Source organism: Neovison vison, chromosome 12 (genome assembly GCF_020171115.1).
Source record: "Neovison vison isolate M4711 chromosome 12, ASM_NN_V1, whole genome shotgun sequence".
NCBI classification, from domain to species: Eukaryota; Metazoa; Chordata; class Mammalia; order Carnivora; family Mustelidae; genus Neogale; species Neogale vison.
In genome coordinates, this window is record NC_058102.1 from 84,245,724 (window position 1) to 84,265,849 (window position 20,126).

Genomic DNA, 20,126 nt, shown 5'->3' on the forward strand with positions numbered 1-20,126 from the left:
GAATCAGAAAATAAGAATGGCTTGAAGACTTCCCTCCTCGCTCCAACCATTTTCAAACGGCCGAAAAATCTTAACCATGTCTAGAAAAATATTAGAACTCAAGAATGTCCCAGGGACAACAAGGGACTCTTCTAACTCATACAGACAAAACCATTTCACCAACATACTGAAGATTTTTCAAAAGCTGGTGCTTTCTTATGTTTTATTCTCTGGAGTGTAAGCTTTACAGGTAGAGAGGTTAGACTGTGAGGAGGAAGGGGTGCAGGAGAGGGGCAAGGAGACAAGGAACACTGTTAGCAGAGTGGGCTGGAAGTCCTGACTGGTGTGTTTGGCTCAGGAGGGCCCTCTGGCCAGCTCCACAGACAGGTCTGGTTTTGAAAAGTGCCAGGGAGCCATGGATTTGCATGTTATTTGCGTTCCAGGCTTCAATTCCAGGTATGTGGAATGAAATGAATGAATGCACAGTATTCAGACTCTCGGTTAAGGGGTGGACTCAGGAATCCAGACCACACTGAGGATCCAATCACTGGTCCCACTTGGATCAGGAGACATAAGACACAGAGACAGAATAAACAGTCAAAGAGACAGAGAGACAGTCTTAGAGAGACAAACACCACCAAGTCCTTTTTTTACCAGGGAGTTTCCAGTCAAAGCAAGAAAGCAAAATCCACAGAATTTATTTTAAATAAATCAACTTTTAAGAACTAGGGAGAGAGTTACACACAGGTAGATAAACGTAACATCATCCCTGACTTATCTCTACCTCTATCCCTCCATCATCCACACCCAGCTTCCAACTGGAGTGTGTGCCTATGACTTGGCCTTCTTGATAAGATCCGTTGCTTGGTGTCTGCCTAGCCTCCAAATTAGTTAAACTCTAAGGTCCATAAGGACAGGTGGCTTTTATTTCCTTGATCAAACCATCTTTTCACTCCACCCTCCAGGACCCCCAAGTCCAGTGCTTAAACATTTGCTTATTAAACACCCAGTGTAAGGGGTTCCCCAGAATATCAGAAGAGGCAAATGCCCTCCAGGAACTTAGCTCTGGCTAACAGACAAGACACAGGCAGCAGGTAAAATGGTCCATTTAAAGCACAAGGCAGAACGGGACTCAGTCTATGGGAGATGTACGACAGCACTGGAAATAGAAAAGACAGAGAAGATTAGAAAGTGTGGTTAGAAAAAAAAAATGCTATGATTAGATCCTTGGGACAGGGACCGAGGCCCCGAAGGGCATGCTGAACTGCCAAGGAAGATGTTTAAGGGTAGAGTGGGGCATCAGATTTGGGACCACGAAGGAGGTGCAGCCCTACGGCAGGCTGCCATAAGCAGTCCTCCTTCCCCAACCCTCGAAATACTGTCTCCTTAATCGGTGTTTAATGCAGTTACCCTACTCCTCACTGGCCAGCCAGAGAAGCAGCTTGCACTCCTGGCTTGAAGAAAAAGTACCAGATCATTCACCTGCCCTCTGTGGTGACAGGTCTCAGTCTATTCCTGATATAAAAGTTGGATTACAAATACAGAGTTATAAGATTTTCTGATTATATGGGCTACAGCTGGGGTGCCTCGGTGGTTTAAGCGTCTGCCTTCAGCTCTGGTCAGGATCCCAGGGTCCTGGGATCAAGACCCGCATTGCATCGGGCTCCCTGTTCCTAGGGAAGCCTGCTTCTTTCTCTCCCTCTGTTGCCACTCCCCTGCATGTGCTCTCTCCCTCTCTGTGTCAAATAAATAAATAGAATCTAAAAAAAAACCCAAAAAACAAAAATAAGGGCTAGAGCTGTCCAGATAAGAGATTTTAAGATAATGTGATTAGGGAAGGCTTCATGGAGATGGGATTTGGGTGTGTGTGCTCTGGAGGTATTTGTGAAAGAAACACAGGAGTAAACTGAATGAGGTGTGTCCCACTGACTGAACTCTGGGCTCGTCATACATCTCTCTCTCACACTTTCCCTTCCGGACACTGATGTTCTGCAGAGTGGAAGGGCAATCTCCAGAAGTCAGGCAGTTGATGGCTACTTCTCAGCTGAGAATGCCAAAGTCAATAGCTACAATCTGTCCCATTAGGGTAAGACTCGGACCTGGGCCTTAACTCTAAGACTAAGCCGTAGTAACACTGGCCTTAAACTTGAACTTTGAATCCCTACCTTGACTGAATTCTATTCCAAGCAGGATCACGGCCCTCCACATTTCAGAATCTTAGACTCTGACAAGATGCTAGATATCTGGCCCAACCACTTACAATGAGAATTATTCTTGCCCTATCCCTGACAGCCCAGAGAGGCAGCATGTACTAATATTATTTCAAGGTTTATCCTCTGGCTTCTAGTTTCTCTTTTGTATCCTATAGGGGATTCATGTGTAAGTTCTCCAGTATCTTAGTGGATGACCAGCATGACCCCACATACCCTTATGTCACTCCTTACCTCCAAAGCTGGGAATGATGGTCATGAACTCTTACTAGATAGAGGTCAGGGTTCAGCACAGGTGAAATAAGGTTTCCATCTTTAAGGAAAGATGCTGGGCTGAACCTTATATTTTAGGATGATTTTGAAGCTATGGGTAGGTTCCTTTTGGGCAGCAAAATATGGTAACTTTTCCAGCTCAGCATGTGGCCTGTCAGAGTCAACTATAGGCCATGAAGGTCTATATTCCACCTCGCCCTGGCTCATCCAGGTGGAGCAAGAGAGAAGGCAAAGTCCAAGTGTCTAGTAGTCTATCTCTCTTACTCTGGATAGACGTATTTGAGAGCTGGAGGGATGGCATCGAAGGACCAGAGGCTGAAATATTAAAAACACTGGGGTTCATAAGTGAATCCTCTCCCTCTCTTTAGGCCTTTTATAAGCCAGGTAAAACCAGGTGGTGATGGACAGATTATGGGATAGGGTTGCTGGCAGTACATTCTCAGGTCACATGTTTCTGCCCCAGGGCACTAAAACGTGGGGCTAACACTGCTAGGGGTAGTGGGTAGAAGATGCTGGTTCACAATTACACGAGCTAAAGAAGAGAAGAGCTGATACCACAGAGAAGTATGAAGCACCACATTGAGGGAGGAGTGCATTTCTACAATGTCTCCATGAGGGAGAGGGAGAGAGAAAAGTACTCTTATATCCAACCCCAAATGGGACTCCCAGGAGCAACAGTGGGTCTCTGGCAACAAATGGGTCAGAATTAACCTACATGCCGTGGACCATGTATTTTCAAATGTTCTGATTTTCTCTTTTTAGGGTCCAGAGTGCTTGGTAGGACTGTGGTTTCTGTTGAAGGCTCTGTATCTAGATTGAATTCATCATCCCTCAAGTGTTACTTTTTAACGGGAGGTAGGTGATTATGAGCACTGAACACATGGAAAAAGGAAAAACCGGAGAAAAGGCAAGAGGCTTTAGTTTAAAGCAGTTTAGCTAAGATATTGGTAACATGCCCTTGGCCATGGAATGCAGAAACCTCTTCTTGCCTCCCTGATCATCTAAGCCCACCCTTAAATGAAGGAGAAACTAAGTTTCCAGATGCTAGTTCTGAATCTGTTGGCTAGTTCTCTGGAAAAATAGCCCACTACAGAAGTCTATATTTGGTTCCCAATGAGCCGCCCTGGGCTACAACCTATGTCTCAGCTTTGTCCACCCATGTAGGGTGGTCTCAGGATCACTAACTTTGCCTTGTATGAAAATGCACTGGTCAGAAAGGGGTCCATGTTCAGACAGGCTCAACAATTCCTTATATATTTTTCAAAGTGCTTTTGTTGCATGTTTCATTTTCTGTTATACATGGCAATAAATATTTGCTGCTTTGGTCTGTACAAAAGATCTATGAGGAAGGTTAAGACAGATGTTGTTATCTAAATGGACAAACAATAAATACAGACAACTATCTTGTTCTGAGTCCGCCCCAGATAATAGCAAAAGCACCTGAAAAACTCAGGTCTTTTGATTCATAGTCCAAATCTATGCCATACTGCCACCTTTCAAGTTGTCACTGAAATACATTAAGTACCAAGAATCCATGTGCAGGAATCCTACAATGAGCCTGCACATTGCAGCTTTCTAAAAGAGAATGTTAAAGGGCTCAGCAACTCATAAATAGAAAGCTATTTATTTCCTATAGAAAAGCATGAAAGAAAGAAAGAGAGAAAGGAAGAAAAAAAGAAAAGAAAAAAGAAAAGAAGAAAGAACAAATGAACGGTGGCCTTCCCCAAAAAGTCAGGCAGTTATGAAAAAGGTAGGACATCTGGTTGTTGGAGTGGAAACAGTAACATTCAGTTAACAATGGAATATTTAAAAAAAATAGTTTTCTTTTCAAATTGTAACCTGTGGTAAAACATAGAAAAATGTACTAAACAAGCTTGGTATAAAACAGAGTAAAATTTTCAAATAAGCCCAGAGAGAAAGCACAATGTTGGAAAGGATGGGGTACAAGGGAAGAAGAGAAAATATTTCATACAAAACTACCTATTACAATACAGAAAAAAGTATAAAACGTTCCTATTTTGGAACTTAAGTACAAAATGACACTGGCATTGGATCGTTTCACCATCTAGCCTGAGGAACGCTCAGAGGGTGGGGGAGATGCTAGAAAGAACAAAAGGAATAGCAGTTTTTTAGTCTCAAGTTGATCAGTCCAAATTCCACCCGTTTTCCAGTTGAAAATCTTGCCTCCCTTGGTAACCTCTACCCCTAAGCCAAAGTTCATCCAGGCCTCAAAATATTGTTAGGAAGTCCACAAACACCCTACACATAGGGGCTGGGATCTGTGCGTGCTAGAGCTAAATTTGGAAAATGGAAATAAACCTAGAGGCTAAAGTGGTGAACACATTCAGCCTTTTAAAAAAAACACATATCCCTGTGAAATATATATATATATGTGTGTGTGTATATATATATATATATGTATATATATATATATATAAAATTCTCTGTGGTTAGAAACATATTTAAACTAACTAGCCACAGACCACACTAGACCTGCATTCATTCAATGCTGGAATTTTATGCTAAAAACTGAGGTCCTTCTTCTTGGTCAGAAGTAGGTGGCAGTAGAAGTGGTGCCTTGGTTGCCCCACTGAACTGCTCCCTGGGTGGGTCTTCTCCGTATCATGTGTTCTGAGCACATGCAAACCCCTGCTTTAAGGAAAAGGACTGCCTGGGACTTTGGGGTCCCCCCAGGGCTCATGTGTTGTGCCTCACAATGGGAGGAAGCTACAGATGATAAAACAGCCTTGTATAGAAGCAGATGGATCTCACAAGGAGGCATATAAATAGGGAAGTCCTGGAGGAGGGACTTTTGCATGGGACCCAAAGTTCAGATTACAGTCACTTTCCTGACAATACATCTTGAAAATCCTGCATGTATGTATGTGTGCGTGTATATGCTGGTGGTTTTCATCCCTACCTTTTTGCCCAAGCCCTTTCCTACCTCTTAGTAAGGCCTAACAACAAGAGTTTATATGAAACCAAGAATCTGTCCAAGCTTCTCTCAGCCCCCAAATTAGGGACTGAGTGAGGCTGGAGCCCTTTGAAAAAAAGATGGCAGAACTGAAGAAGTGAAAAGCAGTCTCTCTCTTCAGCTTAGGGATGTCCCTCACCCCTTTCACAGCACCAAAGTTTCTTTGCAAAAATAGTATCTGAGATACAAAAGGAAAGGCAGATGTGCTTGTGAATGCATCTCGCCAGGGCCAGGTCCGGGATCAAGGGCTTTACAAGAACACAGGGGTGGGAGCAGCTGTTTCCAAGGTCTCTGGCTGTAGACAACAAAGAGCTGGTCCCCCACAAGGTCAATGTCGGCTAACTGAGACAGTCTTCACAAAAGCTTTCGGTGGAGAATCTCCCAGACCATCCGCTTCCGGAAGTATGGCATGTGTTGCTGTAGGGACACAGAGATACCCTTAATTTTTTTGTTGCTTTTATCCAGACCCAATACTTCTTTCCTTCTCAGGGTTTCAATTAAAATAGCTTCAGTTGCATTTCTGGTCTTTCAAATTGCTCAATTCTTGATTACATGTAATTTTTTCCCACTGTTTTCTATTGTTATCTCTACTGCTATTTTCTCTTATTGTGGCCTTACAAATTTTATTGGGCATCACCAGGAGTCCCCAGGCTACACCCAAATGTCTCCAAGAATTTTGAGGATGGTGTCTATCAAGTCCTATATGTTGACCTTTTCAGATGATAGGAGATCTAAGGCTTGAAAATAAAAAATTTACTTTTTAGGGGAAGAGTTATGGAACTGCAAGCGCTAGTTCCACACAAGGGCTATGGTGGAAAAGTCTGGTAAACCCATTAATTTAAAGTGGAGGACACAAACCATAATCTCCAGTTTCAATCCACTTTGGTCTCTGAAGGACAACATGGACAGAAATAAACAATCACGAACTAAGAGAAGACTGATCAGCTGCATCAAGTGAGGGGCAGGGGAGGGGGCAGCAGGGCAAATTGTGCTAGGAGTACACAAGATATGGCCTGTTCCAGAACCTGACTGCCAACCAGATGAAGAGTAAACGAAGAAAACTTGCTCTGGTCCCAGTTCTCTATTTCTCACAGGATTTGAGGTAGGTGAGGGAAAGGGGCAGAGAAGAAGGCTCTGCTAATGACCAGCATTCCTTGACTACAGCATGTGATACAAGGGAACGCAGCATGTAGTCTACCACTATCCTTCTTTTTCTTGTGATGTGGTCCGTGCGGTAACCACCAGTGTGATGAACCATAGGCAGAGTCCGCTAGGCAGAGCAGATGGAGGGGAAAAACATCTATCAGGCAGCTAGAGACAGGGTAGTAACAGGGCTCCTTGCCGAAGGCTCAGCTCACCTGTGTGAAGTTGATCGGTCTGTCTTTGGTAATGCAGTCAGCATATTTGCAAGCAAACATGCCACAGTCACTTCCATTCATCTGCTGTGGAATTTCCTAAAAGATCAAAAACAACAAAAAGCTGACATCTTTCCAAGCTTCTTTCCTTCATATTAGATTATAAATAAGAACCAAAGGATATAAATGTTACAGGTTTCCCTGAATTCTGAAGAGGTGACTCTAAGTCCCTCACCCAGAACGACACAAGCTTGGAGAAAAAAAAGAATACAGCATCTCAATCAGATCTTCATATTAATATTCATCTTCGTATCAACCATAGGAGACACAGGGCAGGAGACTATCTTAAGCTTTCATGACACCTAAGGATGTAAAGAAAAGTCCCTCCCATAAGGGCCAATCAGCAACCATTTCCCACAGCAGTGAAAAGCTCAGTAAAACAGCTGGGCATTCAAAAAACCTAGTTCTACATAAGAAACACATGACCAGTTTTCCCACAGACAGCTTACTCTATCTTCCCTGAGGAACCAAACAACCAAGCTGAAGTCCAGCTAGACACTAAGAGAGAAGGTCCCTGAGAATCAAGCAATAAAATCCTATCCTTCCCAAGTACCCTAATCTCAGGATTTACACCTGATGAGATAGAAATGTACCTGGCTTTTCTTGCTGAGGAGCTGCCAGCCATTGGTGTCAAACTCTTTCCTTTTCTTGTCAATGCTTTCTTGCTTCAGGTATTGCCTAAAGGTATTGGGAGAGAAGATGAGCTGTGGGGCACTGGTGATAGCTGCCACCCTAAGAATGAGGTTCACAATCCTTAGGAAGGGTTTTCAACTGCACTTCTGAGGAAAACAGTATATAATGCTGGGCAGGGAATCTTTGGATGGCCAAGCTTCCCCTGTAGCTCCCAAAATTCATACCCACTCTGTCAACCCAAAGGAAACAGGACCTCTGCCTCTTACACCCAGGTTCCTTCTACCGATTGTTCCTCCTGAGGAATGAGTTTTGATTCTTTTCCTTGGTTTATATGGTCCTTTAGAATTCGACCTCATGGGAGAAGATTTCTTTAGCAGTATTAAGGCAGTTATTCACTATTTATACTCTTGACTCTCCTGTGTGAAAATTCAATCCAAATCATAATTTGATGAGTGCATACCTCATACAGAGCACTCTTCTTAAGTGCAAACTGTTCACCATTCTGGAACCTATCTCCTGCTGGCCACCAGAGTGGCACAGTGGTACAATGAGGAATAGACATTTTGGAAAGACAAACAGATGGGGTATAAAGAGATCTGCATTCTGGTTCCCAGCCACTAACTACTAGGACCTGAGCATATCAAAGTCACCTCTGTGGGTCTTGGTTTCTTCATCTGAAAAATTAGCAGGTTGGATTAGATGACTTCTAAGTATTTTAAATGTTGGCTCTTCATTATTTTAGTGCACTAGGCCAACAGTTGTCCCCATGAGGGCATCTTTCTGGTATTATTATATTATTATTAAACTTTACTTACTCAGACATAAAATATCCATTCTTACTCAATGTGACGACTTCCTTTATTAATCATAATCGCTCCAATAGAGATATCAAAGAACTGACTTCAACAGTAGGAAAAGCTCAACATATGCCCAACACCAAACTCTTTTATTCTCAACTCCCTACTTACAGGAGGATCCTGCAGGCTTCATTGTTTATTCCACCCATAGAATCATAATAAGTAATGTTCTTCTTCCGAAAGTCCACAACCTGGGGATAAAAAAAATTGTGTGTTCATAAAATAAGAAAAATAGTCTCTCAGCTTTCACTTCCCCGGAACGTGGAACCTTTTGCCAGATTTCCTGTGAAATCATGACAAGTTTGACTGATATTTTGCATTATACCATGCTTATATTGCAGAGGGAAGAATAGGGGACTATCTACGTAGTACTGTTGTGGCCTCATTAATGGCCCTGAAATCTTTTTCTAGTACTTAGGTTCTCCATCTGCCATGTGGGCAACAGTGAAGACACACATACTCTTCAGAGACTGTAAGATGAATGAGGTCATTTCCAGACGGTTTCAGAAAGATGGTAAAATAGTCAGTCGTTTGTTTCTTTATGTGGAGAATTTCTATTTAGCTTTAATTTTCAAATGTAATTCAAAATAGATTGTGAGGTAACTTTTGTATTTTTATTAATATATTAAAGGAATGTATCCATGTTCTCAGAGTCATAAAAAATATTAAACTATCAAGTATGCAAGGCAAGTCATAATTGGGCAGAAAGTATGTCACAGAATCTGAGTTGGCAGTATCATTAAGAAGTCAGTTTTTCACCCCCTTGCCTTGTCTTGAGTATGTTTAGCTTTACAACTCCCTTTTAAATATTTCCAGAAAAGGAAACTCCACAACTTTCTTCAAAATCTAAGTATCTCCCACTCTTGGCAGGAAGTTCACTAATCTATCCAATTTTTAGGCAACAAAAAATGTAGAATTAATACTCACTACTCTGTATGTTCTATAATTCTGTAGATTTCTTTTAAATTTGATTAAAAGTAAGAGAGGTACTCACAGCAAGACACCAGTGCACTCCTAGGTGAATGGGCACCAAAAGAATATCAACAGAAAATACATCCACTTTCTTTGTCCAACGTTTCACTGCCTGATAACCAGCCGTTTTTAACTTAGTGAAAAAAAAGGTATTAAATGCATGCACACTTGGCAATCCCTTTTCTTTACTTCGCTCCATCAACATATTCATGTAGAAATTGATTATCTGTGGGAAGAAATTAAATATATTAAAATAGATACTCAGTACTTTCAAAAGAATTGTGTTGTATGAAGTAAAAGTAGTTGCTGTTTCCTTATCAGTTAAGACTTCAACACCCCAAAGCCTCATGCCCCTACATCAAATTCCGGAGGGCTGAGCTATAGCTATACAGATCTGCAGATATCTTACGGGGTTGAGGATCCATATGGGCACATGCTAGTCTGATCTGTAGAAGACTGAGGATTAGGTACAAAAATGAGGAGGAGGAGGAGGAGGAGGAAGGGGTGCTACAAGGTGAGACTCAGAGAAAAGGAAAGGAAGGAACCAAGTAGTTTGATAAGACACATTAGAGGTATTTTAGTCTACTGGGACTGGGTGAGCAACTTAAATGAATTCTGAGCTCACAGCCTAGTGTAATAAAGTGAAGACCAACAGTTGAGTCCTTAGATGTGGGTCACCTGGATTTGCACAGACTGAAAACTGTTCCACAACCGAAGACTGCCTTTTCAGCCTAGTACGTCGGCTTTCAGAGATGACTGGCTCTCGTCTCAAGCAGAACTGAGTGACAGAAAAACCATCAACTGTACTAGAAAAAAACACTTCTCAACTGCCTATTTGCTCGGCACTGTCACCTCTACAAAGGTAGACATGGATATCATATAAAAGCCTACATTACATGAGACCTAAAAGTCCAGACACAAAAAAGAAGAGTCAAGTTTTCCTCCAGAATCTGTATGGTTAGCTTTCTCATTTTTGTTGATTCCATATAGGCCTCCAATATCAAGCATGAGTTCAAGAAATTTAAATGCTTGATATGGAAGATACAGGATTCTTTCTGTTAACAAAACAATGTATTCTCTATCAGTGACTGTTGACTATGGTCCCTTTAGGTCCAACTCCTTGGTACTAAAGCCTGAAAGTTACTGTGCCGGAAGTTACTGCATACTTACTTTATGTGGCCAGCTGAGGCCAGGCCAGTGTCTGTCAACTGCAAGGAATGAATGGGCTAACTGATGCACATCTTGGAAATATGACTAAGAAAACAGACACATTTTTCAGAATGCTTTTTGGGGAATGGGAAAACGCCCCTGTCCTTTGACAAATATTTACACACTAGGATGCCAGAGCAGTGAGCTACTGCCCAACAGTAGGCAACTACATACTGGGTAGGCAGCAGGGAACACTGCCAGGAACACACCGAAACATGGTCTAGACTAGAGAAAGGGCCTATAGATGAGGATGCCTCAGCAGCTGCAGGAAAACCACACTCGCCATGAAGCAAAGCTCTGAGGGTGGGGGTGGAGGGGACCGGGACTGAAGAAAGACACTGTTCTGCTTGCATCTCTGAAGACCAAGCAACAGGCCCAGCAGGTCCAGAGGACTTACCCTGCGGCTGATCCTCTGCCTAGTGTGATGCTCGGCAGACACCTGGGGCTCAGTTATTTTAAATAATAATAATGAATCAAAACATAATTAAAGTTGCAGATTTCTCAAACTGAGCTTTTTAATCTAACTCTGACCCCAAGGATAATGATGCCAAAGGACAATTTCAGACTTGTGAAAGGCAGCCAGGAATGCAGGAAGACCTGCCCAATAAGTAGAGATTTCTAGGCTATAAAACTACATCCTCTAGAGAGAGAAAACCAGCAAGAAGGGATCGATTCTTCCGGTCTTCTGCTCATCCCACAATATTAGCCATGTTATGAGGCTAAAACCTTTAATCCAAGGGGTGAAGTGAATAGGCAGATGACCTATCAGTCACTGTACGCCAAACCTTCCATGGGCAGACAAGTCATGTACTAGAAAGGTAATACAGACTCAAGCAGAAAGTAGAGAGCAGGCAGAGAAATAAAGACAGCCAAGCACATGAAAGCCATGGAGATGAATCTCCTTTAGGTGCCCTTCAGAGGGGCATCATTTTGAGGTCATTACCCTGAAGTATAAAAGGATGACATAAATGAGTAACATGCTACCCATGATTTTCCTATCTTTTAGGAGGAAAGAGTTCCAGAAGCCAAGAAGTTAGACTTACATAGCCTGGGTTGTTTGGTTTCTTATTTTTGTGTTTTTATTTTGAGAGTGTGGACTATAAAACTAAAGACCAACCCAGCTTAAGAAGAACAGAGACCTAATGATTCAGGATACACATTATCCATTTCCTTTGAGAACTCCTCTTCCACCACAGTTTCTCCACTGCCAGGGAAATGGCCTCCTCCAAAGTCAGCTTATTAATTAGCTCTAAGGAATTGTCTGGGCTCTTTTTCATGTCCCCTATATCCCAGTAGGAGGGAGCTTGGTGGCCTCAGTGTCCTCCCCATTAGCTGAGGATGTATAATCTGACATCTGAGGCAGAACTGAAATCCCAGTTTCCTCAGTTTTGCAGCTATTACTCTGTCCAAATGAGGAAAATTGCCATAGTGCAGCCAAGACACAGTTCTACCAAAAAAACAAGCTAGGAGTTAGAGAACAAAAAGAATCCTACATGTCATCTCATAGAGGACGGCTGAAGATGAAGGAAAAAGAAATGAGAGAAGGGATCACAGTGCTTAAGATGAAAGAGAAGCAGGGATAGAAATTTGCTTATATTTTGTGAAGACAAGGGTCCCTCTCCTCCCAAGGGGAGAGCCCTTCTGCACACAAGACTCTATTAGCTCCAAAAAATCTTGAATACCCCTTCAAATAGGGGGCTAAAAGTAGTCAATCAGCACTGTGCTACTGTTTGTCTTGCCAATACACCAGCATCTGGGGACAATTGCCAGTGTTGGTCCACCTGTCCCTCTTTCTGGGGCCCACACTTGTCTGTCTGCTTGCTGCAGCTCCAGTGCCTCAGGAGCTGCCCTTTCCGCTGCCTTCACAGCCTTGGCCATGAGCGCCTGCTTGTCTATGCAGGGCTTTTTTTTGGTGGGGGGGCGCGGGGTGGGACTGTTGTTTATAATGTCTTGTTCCTTTGTGATTTTATCTGAAGAGCTGCCAGGCTGAAGCTGGAAACCTTTCTCTTTAAAGGAAAAGCCTACAATGTTTTTAAACTAAGGACTCAATCCTTTTCCTGTATGTTACCGCAAAGGCATAAATGACCACTGCTATCTATATCTTCTTTCTCACCCAATAAACCAGCCAAACTATTGTTTTCTCATCCTTTTAGAAGTAAAATACCCCACTAACAGTAAAATTTTAACTTTTAACCCTTCCCAATTTTACAGTCTGAACCTTTTTTTTTTTAAATTTATTTTTATTTGAGAGAGAGAGAGAGAGAGAAAGAGAAGACCATGCACACAAATGGGGGGAAGAGCAGAGAGAGATAATCTTCAACAGACTCCTTGCTGAGCATGCAGTCTGATGCTGCTACTCTATCTCAGAGCCCTGAGATCACAGAACTGAGCTGTAACCAAGAATCACACGCGTAACCAACTGAGCCACCCAGGTGCCCCTGAACCTTTCTAACTGGCTCTAGGGAAAAAATGTTCTGAAAGTTGTGGGTATAACAGTGCTCCTACGTAGAAACCAAGACAAGCTTTGGTGGGGAAAAAGCCATTTTTCCTATTTTACTTCTCTATGTTCTCACCTTGACCTCCCTGTACTGATTTTTAAATTAAATCTACCCCTTTTGACCACAAAGCCCAAAAGACCAGCCAAGCAGCAGCATTTAAATAGTATGAGTCAGAAGATCATTCACTCCTAAGATCTAGACTATACTTACAGGGATCATTTCTATAGTTTGTTAACCTAATTAATATAGACTGTAGACTTCAGGTAAGCTCTGTGTATTGCATTTCTCACTGTGAACACATACCCAGGATTCTTCTCCCATGGAAATTCAAGTAATGAATTATTAGAATCACTGCTAAAGTTTTAGAAAAAGACAGACAGGCAACACCTATTTTTATGGAGTTGTGACAACTGTAATTATAATTCTCCATGACCCTGCATAAATCCCTGGTTTATCCAAAGGACTAGTTCTATTAAAAAAACACTTTAAGAAGTAACTATAATGATGTGGAATCTACCAGTGAGTCACGTTAGAAACACTCAAATTTCCATTCTGATCATTTTATTCTACATGTAAGAGTACATTGCATATGATAGACACATCATATTCACTTAACTAATTTATCTCATTTTGCCTAGGGTCTCCCCCCTCCCCTTATGGAATCAGTTTTTACTTCCTAAGGCAAACTTACTCCCTGTGCTAGGCTTGTCTAGTTGGGATTAACATTCTGTAAGCTGTTTCCTCTCTTCACTGTGCAATACTTAAATTTAACGGCTCCTTGGAAATAACCAGAAAGCTATGACAACTACCAATGCCCCATTTCCACTTTTGTTATGAAAGAATGCTAGACAGAGTTATGTGCTCTGATTTCAGATGCTGATTCCACAATAAAGATCAGATGATCCCAGTATATCCCTTATTAAGTCTTACTTCTTACTTTCCCACTATCAATCAAGTAAGAATACTTTCTCTATACACAAGGCTACTGTGATGTAAAATAGCTGAAAGATACCTCTTTCTTTTCAGAGATGAGACTTACAAAATAGGTAATTGGTCTGCCTTGTTAGCTTGGTCATCAGTGTAGTCAGTCTGCTATATAAAATCCACCTTATTTCCTCCTGCATTCCTTCACTCCCCACATAGTATTAGTCTTTTCCTTACGGTGTTCCCCCTAGCTAGGAAAAAGTCAGAAATACAGTGTTCCAACAGTCTAATACTTTTGCATTTTGGAAGCAACTACAATAATTAACAAGGGTGTGCAAAATAAAACCAGAAAAAAAAAAAAAAAGACATGTCTGCTTGTTATTTTCCCAATTCATCCAAGTAAATTACTAGTAAGGGATGAGAGGAAGGACAGAGTCCTGGAGGGAAAATGAAGAGACTGGAAGTGCAGTATTATCCTGTTTCTCCACATGGGACGGAGCACATTTAGTGCTGTCTAGAAGAGGAAGTGTTTCCTGCCTACAAGCATTCGGGTACATGGGATCCATCTACCTAATCTGGCTTTCTACATCCTTAACAACTTTTCTGTTTCTCCCACTGATTATTGAGAAAGGTGTTGAAATCTCCAATGATAATTACAGTTTGTCTATTTCTCCTTTCAGTTTCATAAGTTTTGCTTCATATATTTTGAATTTCTCTTACTAGGTGTGTTCATCTCTAGGTTAAGTCCTCTTGAAGAACTTACCCCTTTCAAAATGTTTGTCACTTGTAATATTCTTTGCTCTGAAATATACTTGGTAGGATATTAATATAGTTACTTCATCTTTCTCTTGATTAGTTTTTGCATAGCGTATTTTTTTCTATCCATTTACTTTTAACCTATCTGTGTCTTCACATTTAAAATGGGTTTCTTGGGGAGCCAGCTGGCTCAGTCGGAAGAACATGCAACTCTTGATCTCAGGGTCATGAGTTTGAGCCCCATGTTGGGTGTAGAGATTACAAACAAAACAAAAAAACCAAAAACCCCAGGAAATTTCTAATAAACAAATAAATAAAATAAAATGGTTTTCTTATAAACAGATCTTTTCTTACCCAATATGACAAGCTCTGCCTTTTAACCGCATGTTTAATCTATACTTTCCAGTATGGCAGCCACAAGTTGAATGTGACTACTGAGCACATGAAAAATGACTAACCCATGGGCACCTGGATGGCTCAGTGGGTTAAGCCGCTGCCTTCGGCTCAGGTCATGATCTTAGGGTCCTGGGATCGAGTCCCGCATGGGGCTTTCTGCTCAGCAGGGAGCCTGCTTTCTTCCTCCTCTCTCTCTCTCTGCCTGCCTCTCTGCCTACTTGTAATCTCTCTCTGTCAAATAAATAAATAAAATCTTTAAAAAAAAGAAAAATGACTAACCCAAACTGTGCTATAAACATAAATATGCTGTAAGTAAAATATGTGCACTACACTTTAAAGGAAAGATACCTCTTTAATAAAATTTCAGTATTTATTACATGCCAAAATGACATATTTTACATATATGGTGTTCAGTAAAATATATTATTAGAATTAATTTTACTGGGGTGCCTGGGTGGCTCAGTTAGTTAAGTGTCTGCCTTTGGCTCAGGTCGTGATCCCGGGGTCCTAGAATTGAGCCCTATGTCAGGCTCCCTGCTCAGTGGGGAATCTGCTTCTCCTTCTCCCTCTGCTATTCCCCCACCCCTGGCTCATGCCTTCTTTCTCAAAAAGATAAATTTCTTAAAAAAAATTAATTTTACCCGTTTCTTTTTATTTTTCTCAATATGACTACTAGAAAATTTAAAATTACCTATGTGGGGGCGCCTGGGTGGCTCAGTGGGTTAAAGCCTCTGCCTTCAGCTCAGGTCATGATCCCAGGGTCCCACATTGGGCTCTCTGCTCAACAGGGAGCCTGCTTCCTCCTCTCTCTCTCTCTCCCTGCCTCTCTGCCTGCTTGTGATCTCTGTCTGTCAAATAAATAAATAAAATCTTTTAAAAAAATTACCTATGTGGTTCACATTATATTTCTATTGGGCATGCTGGGTTAGATCGTTCACATTTATTTATTTATTTATTTAAAAAAAGATTTTATTTATTTATTTGTCAGAGAGAGAGGAGCGAGAGCGAGCACAGGCAGACAGAGTGGCAGACAGAGGCAGAGGGAGAAGCAGGCTCCCTGCCAAGCAAGGAGCCTGATGTGAGACTCGGTCCCAGGACGCTGGGATCATGACCTGAGCTGAAGGCAGCTGTTTAACCAACTGAGCCACCCAGGCGTCCCAGATCGTTTACCTTTAATGTGATTACTGATATCGATGAGTTTAAATCTACCATCCTGCTCTTTTTTTCTATTTGTCCTATCTGTTCTCCCTTTTTTCTTTTCTCCCTGCCTTCCTTTGGGTTATTTTTTTTCCATTTTATCTTATATGTTTATTAACTCTTTTTATTTTTATTTTCAGTGGTTGCTCCAGGATTTATAATATAGGTCTTTACCTGATGACAGTCTATCTTCATACAACATTATATCACTTCATGTACTGTGTAAAAATTTAATAGTATGTACTTCCTCTTCCCCACTTTTCTTTTATGACAAAACACAAAATGTTATATAAAAATCCCATAATACATTTCTGCTTTAACTAGCCAATTGTCTTACAGAGATATTAAAAAAAATCAGAGCATTTCCACTGCTTTTCATTCCTTTATATAGACTGAAATTTCCACCTCATAGTTTCCTTCTGCCTGAAGAATATCCTTTAGTGTATATATATATATATATATATATATATATTTTTTTTTTTTTTTTTTTTTTTAGTATTTCTTATAATACAGGTCTGCTGGTGGTGCATTCTCTCAGCATTTGTTTGTCTGAAAGAAAGTATTTTTTGAAAGATATATTTGTTGCATATAGAATATAAATTGACAAGGGTTTTTTTGTTTTTTTTCCTTTCAGTACCTTAAAAATGTAGCTACACTGTCTTCATGCCTACATGTACTTCTGTCTTGTATTCCTCTAGTACATCACATGTCTATTTTTCTCTGGTTGCTTTTATCACTATTTTCAGCAAGTTATTATACTTTTTAGTATGGAGTCTCTTCTACTTAGGGTATGCTGAATTTCTTGGATCTGCCAGTCTAAGTTTCCAAATTTGGAAAATCTACCATTATTTTCTTTAAACTTTTTTTCTGATACCACTTACACTTAACTTTTCCTTCTGAGACTCTAATTACAGCTTAGAATGCTTGATATTGTCCCACAGCTCACATATATTCATCTTTCTTCAGCCTTTTTTTCTGTTTCATTTGGATGGTTCCTACTGCTCTATCTTCTAGTTCACTAGTTTTTTCCTCTGTAGTGTTCAATATACTGTTAATCCTACCTCGTATATTTTTTCTTTCAAAAACTGTGTTTTCACCCCTTAGAAGTTCAATTTGGGTCTTCTTTTACATTTTCCATTTTTCTCATCAAAATGTCAATTTTCCTCTAAATTCCTGAACATATAGAATGTGTTTGTAATATACTGCCAATGTATGCTAGTTCTGTCATTTTTGTCATTTCTGAGTATTTCTGGTTTTTTCCCTGGTAATAAGTTGCATTTTCCTTCCACCTTGCATGCCTGGTATTATTTGAATGGAAGCTGGACACTGGTTTCATGTTTTTTGGGTTTTGTTGTTACTAGAATATGTTTGTATTCCTTTAAATATCGTTGGCCTTTTGTTCTGTGATACAGTTAAGTCACTTGAATCAGTTTCAAGCTTTCAAGATTTGTATTTAACTTTGCTACCACCAGTCCAGAGTGGCCTTTATTCTAGGGCCAGTTTGGCCCCACTCCTGAGGTAATGTCCTTTTGAGGCCTTTATTCATTGCCACATGATTTTTCCATTCTTAACTGGTTGGAATATGAACTATTCTAAGCACTTATGTTAGCTCTGAGCTTTGTTCTGATTCCTTCTTCCTGGTGGTTCTTTCCCCAGCCTCTGGTAGTTTCTTCCAATCTATGTACAGACTGGTGCTCAAAGATTTGGTGTGGGATGGGGGGATCTGCATATCTCTGAAGCTTTCTCTTTGTGCAGCAACCTCCCCTTCAGTATTTTAACCTCACAAATCTTAGCCCTTTTCACCTCCCTGAACTCTGAACCATGTCTCCTCCACTAAGCAAGACTGTCAGGCACTGCTAGGTTCTATCAGCTCTCTACCCTCAACATACCACCCTAGTGAGGTGGGGAAATCATCAGCTCATCCCTTTCATTTTCCTCCTCTCAGGGATCTCTGTTATTCACTGTCTGAAAATTTTTGTTTCATGTTTTGATTAGTTTTCTGGTTAAGCTGTATATGTGCTGCCGAAGTGAGCACAGTTTTCTGGTTAAGCTGAAGAGTAAACCTGATCCATCTTATTCTATTATGACCAGAAATAGAAGTCATATCCATTCACTTGTATGCCTAAGTAATTTCCATATATCCTTAAATTTATCTGATGCCTTATAAAGCAATACTTAGGCCCTCTACGAAGTAGAACTGTCATGCCATAAAGCAGAATCATCAAGCCACTGGATCACAGAAGTCATCTAATGTAATCACCTGGAATTAATAAATAATTTTTAGTGCTGACATCCATTTTAAAATATTTCTTTTTTGCTTCTTGATTATGATTTTCAATCTGCTTTTGCAACTAATTCCTCCTCTCTTTAACCTTGACCTCCTTCCCTTAATTAGCTATTTCTATTAACTATTAATCTCCAGACCTAGTACAGAAACTGCCATCTATAACGTCCCTGGTCTTCTCAGCCTTCCAGCCACCTTCTGTATTCTTTACAAAGACAGCCAATTTCCACATTCCATTTCTGAGAAGTTTCATTTTCTTACATTGAGTTAAAAATGTCAGCCCTATCAACCAATTATTAGTCCTTTAAAGCTACACAGAATTTATTCATCTGTACATAAATCCATTCACGAAAACCTATGTTTGAAAGCCTATTTTATAAAAAGGCAATGTAGCCCACTCTTTTAGAAAAGCGACCGGAGAAAGGGTAGTCTAATGGCTTTCTGCATGTATTCTAAATATAGGACTTCTGAATTTTATTTTCCTTATAAACTAAATCTGATCCTTTTCATTTCCAGGATCTTATATTTCTTTCTTTCTTATCTTTTTTTTTTTTTTTTAAGATTTTATTTATTTATTGTCAGAGAGAGAGCACAAGCAGGCAGAGTGGCAGGCAGGGGCAGAGAGAGAAGCAGGCTCCCCGCTGAGCAAGGAGCTGGAGGCAGGACTCAATCCCAGGACCCTGAGATCATGACCCAAGCCGAAGGCAGCAGCTTAACAGACTGAGCCACCCAGGCGTCCCAAGGATCTTGTATTTCTTGTCCATAGAATGGTAGGAATAATATGCCAGTCACCTTATTTTGGAGAAAGATTTAAAAGCAGCCTATAAAACTGATAGGATATACAGAAAGAAAAGAAATGGCTATTAATGAAAATATCTATTTGAGGGAAGGACAGGATTGAAGAGAGCACAAATTACTTGCAAAAGATGACTCAGAATTCACAACTGAGAAAAAGAATTATGTATTTTTAAATGACTATGAATACTTAGGGATGTCTACTAATTCCTCATCAGAATGTTAGCTTCTCACGGACAGTAACTTTGAAAGCCTGAGAAGTACTGTACTTTGAAAATAGTGCTTTCCAAAATAGTTACCATCATCACAGATGTGTGAATTGGTACCTGCTTTCAAAGTTAACATTCTGAACTCAGAATACAAGCATTCTCTACAAAAGTTATGGGTAGATGTCATAGAGATAAAGTAGAAAAGGAATCTTTCCTTCTCCTCTACTTTTCTAAATAATGTAATTTCCATGAACTTTGCTTGCAAAAAATCCAATTTTTGATGGGCCGGGAGAATAGAAAACATGTTCTGATGAATGCTGCCTCTGTAAGGGATCTCACCGAGGTAACTGCCACAGTAAACAGCAGGGACTCAGCTCATATCCTACTCATTGCTGCCCTCTAGGAGGCTTTGCATAATTTACAACAATGAGCTACAATCCCAATACAACAACTGATCCCTTTCCATTTGGCAACGACAGGCAGAAACTGGCAAGAAACCACACATTAATGTCTTCAAATAAAAAAATTTAATTGATGGATACTTT

General features: G+C 40.6%; 1 protein-coding gene across 3 annotated transcripts in view; it reads right to left on the reverse strand.

Moving 5' to 3' along the window:
- Nucleotides 1-3,700: 3,700 nt before the first annotated feature.
- SENP1 (SUMO specific peptidase 1) overlaps nt 3,701-20,126 on the reverse strand; it is a 50,882-nt gene continuing 34,456 nt past the window's right edge. For all 3 annotated transcript variants that reach the window (XM_044226791.1, XM_044226790.1, XM_044226788.1), the window contains 5 exons: nt 9,336-9,539; nt 8,453-8,532; nt 7,445-7,529; nt 6,795-6,890; nt 3,701-5,853 (listed from right to left, as the gene is read on the reverse strand). In XM_044226791.1, coding sequence (XP_044082726.1) covers nt 5,791-5,853; nt 6,795-6,890; nt 7,445-7,529; nt 8,453-8,532; nt 9,336-9,539 — 528 coding nt within the window. In that variant the 3' untranslated portion in view covers nt 3,701-5,790. The remainder of the gene's footprint in view (nt 5,854-6,794; nt 6,891-7,444; nt 7,530-8,452; nt 8,533-9,335; nt 9,540-20,126) is intronic.